At 62.9% G+C, this 16,192-nt stretch overlaps 2 protein-coding genes across 9 annotated transcripts in view; one reads left to right on the top strand and one right to left on the bottom strand.

Moving 5' to 3' along the window:
• Window positions 1-570: 570 nt before the first annotated feature.
• On the top strand, window positions 571-7,634 carry Comp (cartilage oligomeric matrix protein). Its single transcript, XM_047531438.1, has 19 exons — window positions 571-668; window positions 909-994; window positions 1,361-1,412; window positions 1,794-1,963; window positions 2,614-2,751; window positions 3,003-3,077; window positions 3,177-3,335; window positions 3,415-3,519; window positions 3,613-3,720; window positions 3,907-4,066; window positions 4,515-4,633; window positions 4,873-4,925; window positions 5,018-5,199; window positions 5,313-5,491; window positions 5,618-5,666; window positions 5,937-6,133; window positions 6,688-6,860; window positions 7,260-7,399; window positions 7,484-7,634. Exons 1-19 carry the CDS (start codon window positions 590-592, stop codon window positions 7,528-7,530), a joined length of 2,271 nt encoding a protein of 756 aa, XP_047387394.1. The 5' UTR covers window positions 571-589; the 3' UTR covers window positions 7,531-7,634.
• A 400-nt stretch (window positions 7,635-8,034) lies between these two features.
• The window catches only part of Crtc1 (CREB regulated transcription coactivator 1), a 70,647-nt gene continuing 62,489 nt past the window's right edge, over window positions 8,035-16,192 (bottom strand). For 4 of the 8 annotated variants that reach the window (XM_047531190.1, XM_047531193.1, XM_047531191.1 and 1 more), the window contains 3 exons: window positions 14,510-14,596; window positions 13,779-13,959; window positions 8,035-12,715 (listed from right to left, as the gene is read on the bottom strand). In XM_047531190.1, the coding sequence (XP_047387146.1) occupies window positions 12,504-12,715; window positions 13,779-13,959; window positions 14,510-14,596 (480 nt within the window). In that variant the 3' untranslated portion in view covers window positions 8,035-12,503. The remainder of the gene's footprint in view (window positions 12,716-13,778; window positions 13,960-14,509; window positions 14,597-16,192) is intronic. The other 4 variants (XM_047531192.1, XM_047531196.1, XM_047531197.1 and 1 more) reach the window with 1 other exon arrangement.

Here is a 16,192-nt window from a genome sequence, read left to right as displayed (position 1 = left end):
CCAGTGATGAGGGTCGCCATGAAAGATGGTGCACATTGCCTCCTTTGTACCAGGAAGGAATGCACAGAGACCTCATTTGTCTGCGGTTCTCTTTTTTTTTTCTTTCACTGCCGGGGATGGAACCCAGGGCCTCACTGGACTGAGCTCCACCCCGCGCCCTGTGCGAGTGGGGGACCAGTCGAATCCAAAGTGGGTTGTCCTAACCTTTTCAACCCCTCAGGGCAGCCTCGGAGACGGGTCCTAGCTGTGCCCCCGGCTTGTCCGCAGTAGGCACTCAATAAACAGTGAAAGGGATGCCGGGGCGGGGGGGGGGAGGCGCGGGTGGTCACACCTGACTCCGCCACGTCACCCCTCTCCACAGACCTCCGATTTCCCCCACCGTGTCCTGATTCGGCCGCCAGCAACTCTGCTGGGCGATTCGGGTGAGGCCTTGAACGCAGAGCCCAGCGCCGTCTGTTTACCTTGCGGCTGGAGCTGGGCAGGGCCGCAGTGGGCCGTCCCCGAGGCCGGTCGCGCCGCTGGGATAAATAGGCCCCACGGGCCTCGTGGGCGGCAGAGAGTGAACAGCCGTCCAGCATCCCGCCACGCCATGGCCCCTTCCACCGCCTGTGTTCTCCTACTCACTCTGTCGGCCCTCGGCGTGTCCGGCCAGGGCCAGATTCCACTAGGTAAGCCACGCTGGCCCCAGTGCCATCCCCCCCCATCGAAGGGGGACCTTTGAGAGGCTGGCGGTTCCTGCTCCCTGGGGCGCGGCGGCTGTTCGCAGGGCCGTGCACGACAGAGAAAGCAGGCTGTGGTGCCCAGGCTCGAGAAACCGAGCGGGATCGTGGATCCCCGCGGCTGCGGTGCGGGATGGGGTGGCGGGGTCCCCAGATCCCGACACCCACCAGCACCCCGCGTCAACACAGGCGGAGACCTGGCCCCGCAGATGCTGCGCGAGCTGCAGGAGACCAACGCAGCGCTGCAGGACGTGCGGGAGCTGTTGCGGCAGCAGGTGCGGGACCCCGGGCTGCGCGCGCGCGGAGAGAGCGGGCCGGGAAGCGGGTGGGAGGGGGGCTCGAGGGAAGGAGAGCGTGGGGGGAGGGGGGAGAGGCGAAGGGAGTCCTGAGGAAGTTTATGGAAAGGAAGAGGGAAAGGGGGGGTCATGAAGACTGGGGCTCCGAGGGAGGAGGAGGGCGCCTCGGGGAAGGAGGAGGGAGTTGGGGAGTGTAGGGGCCCTGGGGGTCGGGAGCCCCAGAAGACAGCATCTAGTCTAGGGGAGTGGGAAGGTCTGTGGACAGAGTCTGGGGGATGGAGAGCGGAGGCCCAAGAGACGGGATGCGGCCCCACTGACCGTCCCTCCCGGTCCCACGCCCCGCAGGTCAAGGAGATCACATTCCTGAAAAACACCGTGATGGAGTGCGACGCGTGCGGTGAGCGCGGCTGGGGCGGCAGGGACGCGGCGGGCGGGAGAGAGGAGAGACGGGGAGCCCGAGAATGAGAGAAAGCCGGAGAGGGAAAGATCCAGGGAGGGGACGCCGGGAGAACGGGGAGACTGGAAGAGACGCAGAGAGACCCAGGGGGAGGAGCGGCAGAGGGAGAGACAGGCGGTGCTGCAGAGCTGCAGGGAGCTGGAGGGACGCGAAGCCGAGAGGCCGAAAAGAGCACAGCGCAGAGCGGGACAGAGGAAAGATGCCGCCGGCCCCGCGCGGCCCAGGGCGGGATCCCGGGGCGTGCGGGACCTCGCCCCGCCTCCAGCGCCCGCCTCAGCCCCGGGGCGGGACCCTGACCCGCCCCACCCCCTCCCCCAGCAGGGATGCAGCCGGCGCGCACTCCCGGCTTGAGCGTGCGGCCTCTGTCCTACTGCGCGTCCGGCTCCTGCTTCCCAGGCGTGGCCTGCACCGAGACGGCGAGTGGCGCGCGCTGTGGCCCCTGCCCCGCGGGCTTCACAGGCAACGGCTCGCACTGTACCGACGTTAATGAGGTGCGCCGGCTCCCGACCCCCACCGCCCGGACGATCCCTCCACCACCCACCCAACACTCTCCCTCCGCCCAGCCACCCCCTCCTCCACGGGAGGTACTCTTCCAGACGATCCCCTCACAGCCGAGGGAGCCAGCCCCGACGACCTCCCCACGGTTCAGGGACCCCCAACCAGAGCACCCTCGTTATCACCCGAGACGCCCGCCTTGACCACCCCCTCCATCGCTAGTGACGCCCACCTGGACGACTCCTTCACCGCCGGGCGTGGTCCTCCCCAACAAGCCTCCTCACCACCTGGGGTCGACCGCCCCAACCACCTTTCTACGGCAGAGGGGCGCCGGCTTCAACGACCCCACCATCGTCGGGCACGCACGTCCCGGCGACCACTCCCTCCCTCTGCTGGGGATGCCCGTCCCCAAAACTCCTTTCCTCGTCCATGAGGGAACAGACCCCTTCCTTCCTGGTCGCGTTTCCCCATCAAGGCCAAGACGCGTGTGACTCCTGGAATGTTTGCCTTCGTCCCACGTGGCACCCTGCTCTAAGGGCTGGCTGTCGGTTCTTAAATTTTCCAAATCCGGGAAACCCTGAGGTGTGGTTCTCAGGGTCCAGCTCCACATTCATTTTCTGACCCCCGGTGGCTCCTTCTCCCTCAGTGCAACGCCCACCCCTGCTTTCCCCGCGTCCGCTGCATCAACACCAGCCCGGGGTTCCGCTGCGAGGCTTGTCCGCCCGGGTACAGCGGCCCCGCCCACGAGGGCGTGGGACTGGCCTTCGCCAAGGCCAACAAGCAGGTGAGGGGCGTAGGGGCTCCACTTTGGTAACAGAAAAGAAGTGGGGGAGCATTTTGTTCAGTGAACTCGTGCTCCGGCCTCGCTGTAGCTGGAGGATTGGTTAAGAAGGGTCTCTCTGCGTCAGAGCTGATTCGGATTGCAGGGTAGGAGCAATGGAAGGAGTGGTCAGCTGGGTGTGGAAGCGGCGAGGATCGGGTGGGAATGGTGGGGGGATCTGAGTGGGACGGTTACCTGAGTGCCCCCTTCCCTAGGTGTGCACGGATATTAATGAGTGTGAGACCGGGCAGCACAACTGCGTTCCCAACTCTGTGTGCATCAACACCAGGGTAAGGCCGGCGGGGGAAAGGCGTCGGGATTGCGCTAAGGGAAGCGGGGCGGGGGCGGAGGCCCACAGCCGGCGCGGATTGACCCGGGCCTGGGCGCAGGGCTCCTTCCAGTGTGGCCCGTGCCAGCCCGGCTTCGTAGGCGATCAGGCATCTGGCTGCCAGCGGCGCGCGCAACGCTTCTGCCCCGACGGATCGCCCAGCCCATGCCACGAGAAGGCTGACTGTGTCCTGGAGCGCGACGGCTCACGGTCCTGCGTGGTGAGTGCAGGCGCGCAGGGCCTGGAAGAGGGGTCGAGGGTACGGTTCCATCAGGGCACCCACCAACTCCCCTCTGCAGTGCGCGGTCGGCTGGGCTGGCAATGGACTCCTCTGTGGCCGGGACACTGACCTGGACGGCTTCCCTGACGAAAAACTGCGCTGCTCCGAGCGCCAATGCCGCAAGGTGGGCGGGGGCGGGGAGGGGCGTGGCTGAGCGGAGTGTGGGCTGGGCCGGGCGACGTGGTCAAGCCACTCATGCCGCCGTGAACACCCTCAGGACAACTGCGTGACCGTGCCCAACTCAGGGCAGGAGGACGTGGACCGCGATGGCATCGGAGACGCCTGCGACCCTGATGCCGATGGGGACGGGGTCCCCAACGAGGAGGTGAGGCCCTGGGCCGGACCCAGGCAAGGCTGGACGGGGCGTGGTTTTGTTCGGAGGTGTGGCCTTAGCGTTCCGCCGGGGGTGAGGGGTACCCTGAAGAGGAGGCGGGACCTCGAAGAAGAGCCAGAATGAGAAGGGATCTTCACCCCTCCCAGCCGACTCTCCTTAACTGACCCTGTCCCTCAGGACAACTGCCCGCTGGTGCGGAACGCAGACCAACGCAACGCGGACAGTGACAAGTGGGGCGATGCATGCGACAACTGCCGGTCCCAGAAGAATGACGACCAGAAGGACACAGACCGGGACGGTCGGGGCGACGCCTGCGACGACGACATCGACGGAGACCGTGAGCAGGCTGGGGAGAGGAGCGGCGGGACCTGAGGGCTGGACTCAGTCCGGGGCGGGGCTTGATGGGTCTTGGAAGCTGGACGGTGTGAGCTCACCTAGGTCGCCCTAGACCAATCCCCATGCTCCCGCGGGCAGCAAAATGCAAGCCAGACCGCGAGGCAGGACTGGAGGAACGTTCACAGGAGGGGGTGGCAGACTCAGTGTTAGATACTGCCAATGCGGGAGATGTCATTTTTACAGACAGGAACATAGAGGCTCAGGGTGGCATTCACAAGGTCCCCAGTTTGGCTGGGAGGGAGAACCAGGTTTCATGACAAGCCATCCATTATTTTAAGTCTCCATGAAGCTGGGGCTGTGTTCCAGGCTAGCGTCAGCCTTGGTCTCTGTCCTAATGAAGTCATCCTGACCCAGCCCCAATCATGGGACTTGCCCCTGGATTCTTGCAGGGATCCGAAACTCAGCAGACAACTGTCCCAGGGTGCCCAACTCAGACCAAAAGGACAGTGATGGTGACGGTGTAGGGGATGCCTGTGATAACTGCCCTCAGAAGGACAACCCAGACCAGGTGAGAGCAGGCCAGATCCCAGCTGGGTCAGTACCCTGGGGTGGAGCCCCAGCCTGGGTCACGAAGACCACAGTTTAGAGCATTCCACCCTCCAGATAAATGGCCTCTCCATGTGCAAGCAGCCTGGTGCGGGGGTTTCCTTGGGGTCAAGAGGAGTTTGGCTGTGGAGCGGGGTGCTGTGGGAGGCTTCTGCGTTCCTCTGCCCTGATTGTGGACCTTGATCCTTACCCTCTCCCCAGAGTGATGTGGATCACGATTTTGTAGGAGATGCTTGTGATAGCGACCAAGACCAGTAAGGAGGTTACCTGGGGGTGGATCTGTGGGATGCCCCAACAAATCCTCCTGAGTTTCCCATGGTCTCTTCGTTGCACCTGTCCACTTTAGGGATGGGGATGGACACCAAGACTCCCGGGACAACTGCCCCACAGTACCCAACAGTGCCCAGCAAGACTCAGACCACGACGGTCAGGGTGATGCCTGTGATGATGATGACGACAATGATAGAGTTCCTGATAGTAGGGACAACTGTCGCCTAGTACCTAACCCAGGCCAGGAGGACGCAGACAGTACGACAGGGGCGGGCGGGTAGTTGTTGTCTGGAATGGGCGTGTCCCTGACCTGAGGCGGAGCCTGAAGCTGAACCCACCGCGAGCGGTTGTCTTTTCCTATCTCTTCTCAGGGGACGGTGTGGGTGACGCGTGCCAGGGTGATTTTGACGCGGACAAGGTGGTAGACAAGATTGATGTGTGTCCGGAGAACGCCGAGGTCACCCTCACCGACTTCCGCGCCTTCCAGACTGTCGTGCTGGACCCCGAGGGAGATGCGCAAATTGACCCCAACTGGGTAGTGCTCAATCAGGTGAGGGAAGGCGCAGGTGGCGGTTTGGGGGAGCCCAGGACCCCCACAGCAGGGCCTAAGCGGGGGACGGGAAGCCTAGAGGCCCTGGTGGCCCACCTGAGGCCCTTTTTCCTTTAACCTCACCAGGGGATGGAGATCGTGCAGACAATGAACAGCGACCCAGGCCTGGCTGTGGGTGAGAGGCCGGGAGCCCAGGGGCTGTGCCGGGAGCCGGCTCAGAGGCGGGCCGGGGGCGGGGCCGGACCGGGTCTGAGCCGCGGTCGGGAAGGGCGGGGCCGTGAGCGGTCTGCGCGCTGGAGGGGCGTGACCAGTGGTAGCTTGGGGCGTGGTCCGGGCTCAGGGGGTGGGTTTGGACTTTGCAGGGGTAGGTTCCGTGGGGCGGCGTGGGCTCGGGTGGCACGGAGACTAGTGTTAGGAAACCCTTTTCCTCTCTTCCCTTGCGCAGGATACACGGCCTTCAACGGCGTGGACTTCGAGGGCACGTTCCACGTGAACACAGCCACCGATGACGATTACGCGGGTTTCATCTTCGGTTACCAGGACAGCTCGAGTTTCTACGTGGTCATGTGGAAACAGATGGAACAAACATACTGGCAGGCGAACCCCTTCCGTGCTGTGGCCGAGCCAGGCATCCAGCTCAAGGTCCTGCGCTCCCACAGACCCCACGAAAGCCTTTCCAGACCCTGACCCCGAGCACCACTCTACAGATGCAAAGCGCTCACCCACCGGCTTGCCAAAGGCTCCAGTCTTCTCGGTTGGGCCCGCAAGTCCTCAAACTCTGCCCCATAGTCTTTCATAGAACCCCAAATTTTCCAAATCTCCCAAATTTTCTGCAGACCTCTTAGACCCCAATATATAGCTGAAACCCTCCAGCAAATCCCCCAAATTCTGTAGATTCCAATTTATCCCATAAGCACCCCAAACCTACAGGTGGTCAGATCCTCCCCAAATCCTCCCAGATCTCCAATCTGTCCAAGATTCACAAATCCTCTCCCGAGACCCCAGACCACCACTGTTCCCCCATGATCTATCCATGAGCCCCCCCCCACTTGGCCCCAAGAAAACTTCCCTGTGAGTCTCCCATCCAACAAGGGCCCCCTACCATGACACAGCTCCCTACCTGTCCTTTCAGGCAGGGTTCTGGAGTTTCCCATTCCCTGTGAAGCCTCTGAACCCCTTTCTTTGGACAATGGCAGGCTGTGAAGTCTTCCACAGGCCCCGGGGAGCAGTTACGGAATGCATTGTGGCACACAGGGGACACTGAGTCACAGGTGCGGCTGCTGTGGAAGGACCCCCGTAACGTGGGCTGGAAGGACAAGACATCCTACCGCTGGTTCCTGCAGCACCGACCTCAAGTGGGCTACATCAGGTGGGGACCTCACCTCTACCAATGAGCTGGACCAGGGACGCTCAGGCCCAGCTGGGAGTCCCTCATTCATGTGAGCTCCAGGATGTCCCCCTGGCGGGCTCCTGGGCCTGTGTCCCCTTATCTGTAAAATGGGAATATGAGCCAGTTAGAAGTAGCCCACGGCAGGTCTCCAGTTAGAGGAGCTCTGTCTGCCCCTCATTCCATGCTGCCAGGACGCCCAGGTACTTTGCTTAGTACGGGCTGCGTGCAGGGCCCTTCCTGTCCGTCCTTACACAGGCACGTGGGTTCCCATCAGGGGCCTGACCAGTCCTGAGTGGAGCCGAAAGAGGGACAAAGAAGTGGGGGCCTCTCCCAGGGGCGGGCCCGGCACCAGACCTGCCTCACTGCCTCCACCCATAGGGTGAGGTTCTACGAGGGACCCGAGCTGGTGGCTGACAGCAACGTGGTCCTGGACACAACCATGAGGGGCGGTCGCCTGGGGGTCTTCTGCTTCTCCCAGGAGAACATCATCTGGGCCAACCTGCGCTACCGCTGCAACGGTGAGCGGAGCGCCGGCCGGGCAGGGTCGGGTGTGCTGGAGGCCTGCCTGCGGGAGCCTCTCACGGCTGGCCCTCTCTCCGCAGACACCATCCCCGAGGACTACGAGGCACAGCGGCTGCGGCGGGCCTAGGGAGCAGGAACCCGCCCTCGGACGATGGCTGCCCTCACCATGGCTGGACGGGGGTCCAGCACCCAGCCCCTAGGGGCGCCGGCCTGGTGGGGAAGGGAGAGGGGCCAGAGGTGAATAAAGTTTGTGTGCGGGGAGTGGCTGGATGTGGTCTCTGCTGCATGGGGACAGTGTGAATGGGCCTCAGAGGGGGACTGTCCAGTCCTGATCTGGGGAGGGTCCTAGGTCTGTCAATGAGTCACAGCCACCCACACTCACCGGCCTGGATCCAGCCATGGATGAAACTGGGACCCTTCCACTGGAGTGTCCGCGCTAGGATTCTAGGGGGCTGGCCTGTCACCTGCAAGCCTGAGGATCCCTCCCCAGGCCCGGACAGGGTTGTGGGGGGCACTCGGGCCTGTGTTTCTGTGTGTGCATGTGGCCTTCCATGGAGATGGTCAGGTGCCCCTGTCATCCCTGAGGGAGGGAGACAGGGTAGGAAAGTAGGGGAAGAGACAGAGACGAAAACATTGGATTTTTATTACATTTCATTACAAAGGATGCAAAGGTACAAAGACAAAAGCGTCCGCGCCAGAGGGGGGGCAGGGGCGGCCGCGTGTGCCCTGAGCCGCCCGCCCCCGCCTGCCTGCCACAGCGCCCACGCACACAGTCCACAGGACATCCGCAGTGGAGTGTACATGCTGGGGGGACAGAGCCAGCCTGGCAGAGGGACACGGGCGGGGCAGGGCTTGGGCCAGCAGGTTTGCATATATCAGTGGGGTTGCCCAGCCCCTGGGGGCAGTTCCTACTGGAGGGCAAAGCAAGGCCTGTGGACCTGGGCTGCCAAAGCCCAGCTCTGGGTCTGGTGCGAGGCCATGGCTATGTCCCCATGTTCCCAGTGGACAGGAGGCCAGAAACGCTTGGCCAGCAGGGCTGGGCAAGGCCGAACGTGGACTGCCCCCAAATTCCAGAACTCTGTGAGACAGGGGCAACCCCACCCCCAACACATGCCCTATGTCCCTGCTTCTGGGGAAGGGGTGTGGAGGCCAGGTGGAGAGTGGCTGGAGCCAGCTGGAGCCAGCACCATCCCAAGGCCCAGCCTCTGCCCCCGACCCTAGCCAGGGAGCCCGGGGCCCTGAGACCTTCAGGTTTAGAAAATGACAGGAGGGAAACTGAGGCTCAGGTCCCATGGGACTCCCTCCTGACCCTATGCCCTTGGGAGCAGCCTAGCACCCAGGCCAGAGTACAGATCACTCACGTCCCATCCCTGGGACACTCACACCACACTGAGGGATCTGAGTGGTGGCTGACCCCCGGCTGGCCAGGACTCCTTGGAAGGAACCCAAGGACATGGTTCGCTCAGGCCAAGCTGACTGGGCATGGCCTGAGGGGGGATGTCCCAGGGGCCTCAAGTCAGATGCCAGGAGACCCCTGTAGGAAATGGGGGCTCGGGGGCCAAGGAGAATGTGGCTTAAAGGGACCCTGCTGCCTCTGCATCCCAAGCAGCCTCAGGGTTATGAGAGAGACCAAGTCCCCCCAAGCTCTGCAGGTCGCATGGAAGGGCTCCAGCAGCCACGGTCCCCTCACCTGGAGTATCACCTGCAGGGACAATGCACCAGGCCCAGGTACCTTCTGTCATTGGCATTGGGGCCACTGGTGCTGAGGGCCCTGACCTCGACTGCCAGCTGCATCAGGAACCAGTGGGGGCAACGGGGGCTTCTGTTTCCCGGAAGGCCCAGTGCCCTGGGCCGCCCCACACCCAGCTCACATCCGGTGCTCAAGGTCTTCTTTGGAAATACAGAAAACTGGGAATCCAGGTTGGGGTGGGAGTTTGGAAGAATGTTTGGTTTGAACCAGCTGAAGGCCTGCCAAGATGAGGACGGTGGGCACCGGAGCCCCTCCAGGGACAGGCACTGACCAGGGTGACTGTCCCTGCTGTCTGACCCTGCCCAGCCTCCCGGGGCCTTTCACCTGAATGCTGTAGGGAGCTTCTGGCAGACAGCACCAGCTTCACACCCATGCCCCCCACCCCACATGCCGGGCCTTCTGGCTGCGCTCTCCAGGGAGCTGGGCCACCTGGAGAGATCAAGCTGAACACAGCGTCAGAACCTTCCTCCACATCGCTGGGAACCACAAGAAGGTGGCACCAGAGAGCAGGGTCCAAGGTGGGGCCCGTGGAGCACAAGCCCGGAACGGAGGGGCTGCTCCTGGCTCCAGCCTCTGCCTGTGGGGAGACAAACAGCACCCCATTGACTGGAGGGCACTGAGGCAGGGGCACAGAAATGCCCTGTCTTGCTCTGCCCTGGAGGAGGGTCTGCAAAGCCGAGGGTATTGGCCAAAGCCAGGAGCACAGGGGTGGGGTTGGGGGAACGGCCCTGCCTGGACCCACCTCGGACCTGGCAAAGGCTGAGCATCCAAGCCTGTCCCCAACAAGGACATGGTCTACATATTGTCCCCAACAAGGCAGGTCTATATACAAGCTGCAGGGGCCCCTGGCCCGCCCCTCCTGGTGCCGCTCACCCAAAATCACAGTATTTTCATGTCACAAAGCAAAGGGCTGATTCCCTTAAAATGTCTTATCTTAGAAAGTCTTGGCAATACAGGAAAACTCAGTAGAGAAGTGACGTCTAAAAAACAAACCCCCCACAAAATCCCGTTACAGACCCCAGGTGGCCTGCTCAGGCACAGAAGGGGTATGAATGTTTCTAGAACACAGGGACGCCTGGCCGCTGGCTCCCAGCTTGGCCTCGGGAATGCACAAGACCCCACACCTTCCAAGCTTGACCTTGATCCATCTCGCTCCAACTGGAAAAGAAACTTGGTGAAAAGCCAAGGTCACTGCATTAATATTAACACAATGTCGCCTGTGCTCCCGGCGGTGGGTGCCGGAGACAGCCGCAAGCCTGAGAGGGTGAAGGGCAAGGTCCCTCCTCTCCTGCCTGTCTGCACCAAGAGCCTGAAAGAGCAGTGGCCGTGGCACCAGCCAGTGGCTGGACGGACAGGAAGTAGGGCTCCCTCGTGGGGTCCCTGGTGCCTTATTTGAAAACTGCATCCAGGCAGGTTGCGTGATTTTATTAAGGCCATTTTTTAAAAGTTCTACATACAAGTCTAATGGCAATCAAAGTCTCCTATGTACATAGTTTAAAAAAAAAAAAAAAAAAAGGTCCCTACTTTTTGCTTCCAGTTGCCACCACAGCAACAGGACAGGCTGTAATCCAGACACGGTCTAATGCCATGTCCCCTAAGCCCAGAGTGACGGACAGCAGCAGGTGCACCAGGAGGACAGCCTCCTCATGCCAGCGGCCACCTGGCTGCCAGGACACGTGCTGTGTTGGGGAAGGGGAGGGAGGGGCAGCACTGGCCTCAGATCCGGCTCTGGAGGGCAGAGTGAGGGTTCCTGTGACCTGGTGGAGGTGGCAGCTGTGATACCACAAAGAAACACACCCAGCAGGAGGTGCCAGCCTGGCAGGCGGGGCACAGGCCTCACATCCCAGAGCGGGAGGCAGAAACAAAGCCGTGCCACCACCCGTCTCAGGGCCTGTGGTGGCAGTCTGAGGTCACCCTGGGTGCCCCCACGGCCATCCTGGCCTCCAGAGGCACTTCTCAAAGCACCTGGAAACCTGCCACTAAAACACACTCTGCCCTTTGCCTCCAAGGCCACTCGGCCCTGGCTGAGGTACCAAAGAGGGGTGGCGGGAGCCAGGGAGGGTCGGGTGGAGGAGACGAAACGTCAGCTCTGCCCGGGACTCGGGTCCACTCTTCTCCGCCGGCCCTGACGCCCTCAGCGCAGATGCCCCAGGTGCGGGGTCTTCACTCTGAGGCTTGGGGAGCAGCAGGTGGACCTGGGTCTTCCAGAGACCCTCCAAGAAAACTGGGGCTGTGTCCCAAGAGTCAGTTTCATGCACCACCAGAGGTCCCTGCAGCCCCCACAAGCTTCTGACAGGCCTGGCCTGGCCGGCCCGAGGCCGCCCTTCCGTTTGAGATAAGCTGGGGGCGAAACTAAGTAAGTCCGTGGCCCCGGAGTGCGCCTGCGGGTGGCCCGCTGCTCCCGGGCTCATCAGCCCACATTTCCAGTTAGCGTAAAAAACGGGTAACGGGGATTCTGGGATTATAAAACCATGCTCTCAGGCAAGTGTTGGCTGGAAAGATTCAGCAACTCGTCTACAACCAAAATGTAAATACAAATCAAAGGAGGAAAAGAACTCACGACACAGATCCCTGGCCACCTACCCACCCTCGCCCGCACGCCCTGATAACATGAGTATCTCTAGCGATAACCACAGGTCAGAGAAAGACAGACACCCGGCTCGCCCCTGCGCGCCACCAGCCGCCAGCCTCTTCAGCCTGCGGGGCATCTGGGACCGAGGCCCTGGCTGGGCTGAAGGGCGGGAGTGGGGTGAGGGGCGTCGCCGGGCGGCAGGCTGGGTCCACGCCTGCGTTCCGCCCCACAGCGTCCAGTGCTCAGAGCGTGCTCAGAAATATCGAAGACAGCCATGGAAACAGCATTTATTTCACTCGGCCCGCCCCTCTGGCACCCTCGCCCCCGCAGGGGGCCGCTGTCTGCCTGACCAGGGCGGGGCGGCGGAGGGCGGCCGGGATGAGGAGAGGCAGTGAGAGCTCGTCAACAGTCGAAAGCGCACCTCGCCACGGACGCCCCGCTCCGAGCCTGCCCGACACCCCACTTTCGGCATCTCGGAGGCCGAGGGCTCACGCCCGGCCTGGGGGGCAGAGCAGGAGCGAACAGGGGAGGATCTGCGGGAGTGAGTACTCACAGCCTCTGACCCCCGCCCGGCCCAGGCGGACGGACGGACGGAGGAACCAGCTCGGAGCCTCGCCGGGCTTCAGCGGGAGGCGGACAACCGGGGGCGGGCTGGTGGGGGGCGCTGGGCGGCATTGCAAGCTCAGAATCACAAGCTCGGCCGTTTGCGAGGGACGGAGTGTGGCCGCCCCCAGGCTTGGAGGGACGCCGACGGCGGCACTGTGCCGGGCATGGCCGCTCACAGACGGTCCATCCGGAAGGTGTCCTCAGTGGCGGGGTCAGCCAGGACCATGTCAGGGTCATTGAGCATGTGCAGTCCGTCGAGGGTCAGGGGGTCGATCTTGAGTTCATCCAGGGGGAACTGGTTGTCAGCGTCGAAGCTGACATCGCTGACCCCGGCCAGAGTGCTGGTCAGTTCTTTAGAGAGGCTAGGAGGAGACTCTCCTGTCACTAGGAAGGACAATTGGTACAGCTTAGCCTGGCTTCACCTGGCTACCCATCTTCCACCACTATGTCAGACCTGGGTGTTCAATCTTGCAATTCTGCCCTCCAGGGGGCACTGGCAAGGTCTGGGGACATTCTGGTTGTCACAATTGGGGAAGGGATGCTACTGGCATCTGGTGGGTGGAGGCACAGGACAGTGCCCGCCTTGGAGAATGACTGGACACTAGATGTCAGCAGTGCCAAAGAGCTGAAGCCCTGCGGTCCTGGAGAGGTAGGCTGCGCAGGGTGCCGGCACAGGGCGCCTCCCCCACGGGGCCCAGCCACGGCTCAGCTTGGAAGCCTGGCTCCCCACAGACACCCAGGTGGGGACCTGGCTCCTTCCTCTGCCATCTGGGGAGGCGCTTTGCCTGTGGAAGCTGGGAAAAGGGCTGAAGTGCCGACCTCCCTGGCTGCCTTGGCAACAGAGCAGCACCGTCCATCTCCACCTGCTGCCTGACCCACGGGTGGGAGGTGTGGATTCCCACAGGGGACACCAGGGGCTCTGAATGTGACCTCCTCTACCCTGGAGGTGCCAGAGGGGACTGCCAGGAGTGCCGGGAGCATCCCCAGCAGCCCTGCCTTACAAGGAAAACCCAGCATCTTTCAGGGGAAGACGGGCAGCGCCACTGGATGGTCTGGGTCCTGTGCTGGATGCAGCGCATCCCCTGTGCCACGCAGGATGGGGCTGGCCTGCTCCCTGGGCACCCGGGTAGTGCGAGCGTGACTGGCTTTGCTGTGGGCACTGAGTGCTGGATACCTGTCCCACGGTCTAGGTGTGTCTCCCTGGCCCGCCCTGCCTAGGAGTGAGTCGAGTGCACAGTGCGGGGAGGGAGATGGGTCTCCTGGGGCCCTCCTGAATGAGGGACTCTGCCTAAGCCTCGCACTGAGGGCAAGGAGCTCAGCCGAGCTGGTCCCCTGCTGGAGCTGAGCCCTCTCCTAGCTGCAGGGCTCCCACGGTGCCCAAGGCCCCACCCAGGATGCCTGTGCACCGGCAGCCCCGGGGGGTGGCACCGGCTGCAGGCTGCCTCACCTGTGAGAATGATGTTGGGGATGCCACTGTGGCTGGAGTAGCCGAGCGGCTGTGTGTCCTGCAGGCTCCCGTGGCTGCTGGTGAGGCCCATCATGGCTGCCTGCGAGTAGCTGAGGGTGGAGCCGGAGCTGTAGAGGGGGCCGGGGCTGACGGCGTTCTCCATCATGTTGAACTGCTCCAGCTGGGAAGAGGCACAGCTGTGAGGGCCACGGAGGGCTCCCGCGCGGCCCTACGATGCCCCTGCAGGGGCCTGGTGTCCAAAGCGGCTCAGCACGAGCACCCAGCCCCGGGCCTCCCCCAGCACTCAAGGCTTGATGGATGGGTGAACAATGAACGAGCGAGGGAGTGCTCAGGCCGCGCCAGACGGCCTATGCCCAGATGCCCGTCCCTGGCCTCCAGGCAAAGCCAGTGCAACCTCCCGGCAAACCCACGTGCACGGCCCACGCCAAGGCACTGCTCCAATAGCCGCTGACCTGTCCCTGCCTGCCCTTCCTCCCCCTCTGCTTTGGAACTCCATTCTGCCAGCCAGGCACAGAAGCCCAGGGAGGCCGGGCCGAGCCTCCCAGACTGCTGGGGCCTTGGTCACCGTAGCCCAAAGACAGGACAGGGACTGAGGAGCGAAGCCAAGGGGCGGCAGAGTCCCTTGAGTGCGTGCAGCCCTGCACCACAAGGTCTGGGTCCTGGCGAGCATTTGCTGTGGGCACCAGCCGGTGGCCTGGGTACCCACTCACCTGGTGGGACAGAGCATTGGCCTGCCTGGCTGCCATCTGCTGCTCATAGAATGCGTCCCCAAACACGCTGCCCAGGGTGGAAGAATGCTGCAGACAGAAGAGAGGCCTGCTGTGGTCACAGCCCCTGAGACTGGGCAGGGTGGGAGCAGGGCCGGTCAGGAAGCTGGGGCCTCCCACGGCCCAGCTGGACAAGGAGAGAGGCCCCTGGAACTCCGGGAGGATGCTGGGGACGTGGAAGGCTGATGACGGCGTTTATCTTGGGGTTCGTGGTGTGCCCCAATCCTGGGATGACTGCTTTCCACTTGGGGGGGTCTCTGCACCCTGATACTCTCCAAAGCAACATCCCCATCTCCCCTGAGCCAGGTGTGGGAGGCCCCACTTCCATCCTAGAGGAGGTGGGGCTGCCACAGGAGCCCAGAGGAGGGGCCGCGACGGAAGGTGCCTGGGCGTTACACTCAAGACAGAACGTGTGCGGGGGGACGCGACGGGCCCCTGGGAAGACAGGAGACAGGCCACACACACTTGGACAGGACGACGCACGGAGCTGGCCACAGGCCAAGCAAGCAGGGACAGGAGCAGAGAGAGGCCCGAGGCCCAGGCGGGGAGGCCGCCCTGCCGCTCCATTTTAGCCAGCTGCGCTGTCAGAGGCAAGGGGCGGGGACTGTCCCTGGGAGAGGACTCATGGGTGGAGGCGATGCTGGAAAGGGGCACTTGGAGCCCACACCAAGGACAGGAGACAGCCTGGCTGGGACGTAGAAGAAGGATGGCCATGCAAGTGGCCAAGTCACAGCCATGGCACCTGACTGACAGGCCTCAGGAAACAGCCCAGACTCACCCTGCGGCCACGGGAGGCCTGCAGCACACCAGGCTGGGAACTCCTGCCTGCGCCTAGCTCTGTACGACAGGGACCCAAGGAATGTGGACTGTGTCCCCAACACACGATGTCCCAGAGACCATCTCCACTGACCAGAGGCCTGAAGCCCTTGCCCTGGGGCTCCCAGTCTGAGCTCTGTCCGGGGGAGATTCCCCATGTGCTAGGACAACCCGTAGCTTGAATCTGGGGCCTTGGTCCCAGAGAGGGGTTGACTGCAAACCCCCAGCCCCCAGGTGTCAGTGGCCAAAAGCAGGAGACAGACGCCTCTCTGACAGGGCATGGTAGGTCACCATGATGGAAGAGTCACCCAAATGCCAGTCAAGAGTCAGAAAGGGGAATCAAAGCCAAGGAACAAAGTCCTAGAGTCCACGGCTGCGGCACTGGGGTGAACTCGAGGTGAGTGCTTGCCCGGCACACCGAAGGCCCTGGCTCCGAGCCCAGCATGGCCCCAAACCAAACCAGCCTGGGCTTCCAAGAGGATGCCCGATCCTGCCCCCGACCCTGGACTCAGGCCTGATGCACGCTGAAGGTCAAGGTTCCTCTTGTGAGGCTGCCCAGCAGGGTGTGCTGGACATCAGCTCAGAAGGCAGAGGCCAAGTCCCAGCTGCCTGGGGCCAGCGCCTGGCAGGGACAGACACGATGCCTGACTGAGGATGGAAGAGGCAGGTGTGGGCACAGCAGGTGTGGCAGGCTGGGGTGGCCCAGCTGCAGCCAGAAGCCAGGTGTGGTCTCTGCCTAGCCCCTTCCGCTCCTGGGGAGTCCCTGACTTGCTTGTCTTTGGCTAGTCCTGTCCTTACCCGCCAGACAGA

The sequence above is a fragment of the Sciurus carolinensis genome, chromosome 17 (assembly GCF_902686445.1).
Source record: "Sciurus carolinensis chromosome 17, mSciCar1.2, whole genome shotgun sequence".
Taxonomy (NCBI): domain Eukaryota; kingdom Metazoa; phylum Chordata; class Mammalia; order Rodentia; family Sciuridae; genus Sciurus; species Sciurus carolinensis.
The sequence above is the reverse complement of the archived record's forward strand: the minus strand, read 5'-3'. Positions and strand labels throughout refer to the sequence as shown.

Bases quoted from the DNA above. Each gene is read 5' to 3' on its own strand.
- Comp (XM_047531438.1), top strand. From the start codon at position 590: ATGGCCCCTTCCACCGCCTGTGTTCTCCTACTCACTCTGTCGGCCCTC. The intron at 4,067-4,514 runs GTGAGCAGGCTG...GGATTCTTGCAG, and splicing joins CGACGACATCGACGGAGACC to GGATCCGAAACTCAGCAGAC. The intron at 7,400-7,483 runs GTGAGCGGAGCG...CTCTCTCCGCAG, and splicing joins CCTGCGCTACCGCTGCAACG to ACACCATCCCCGAGGACTAC.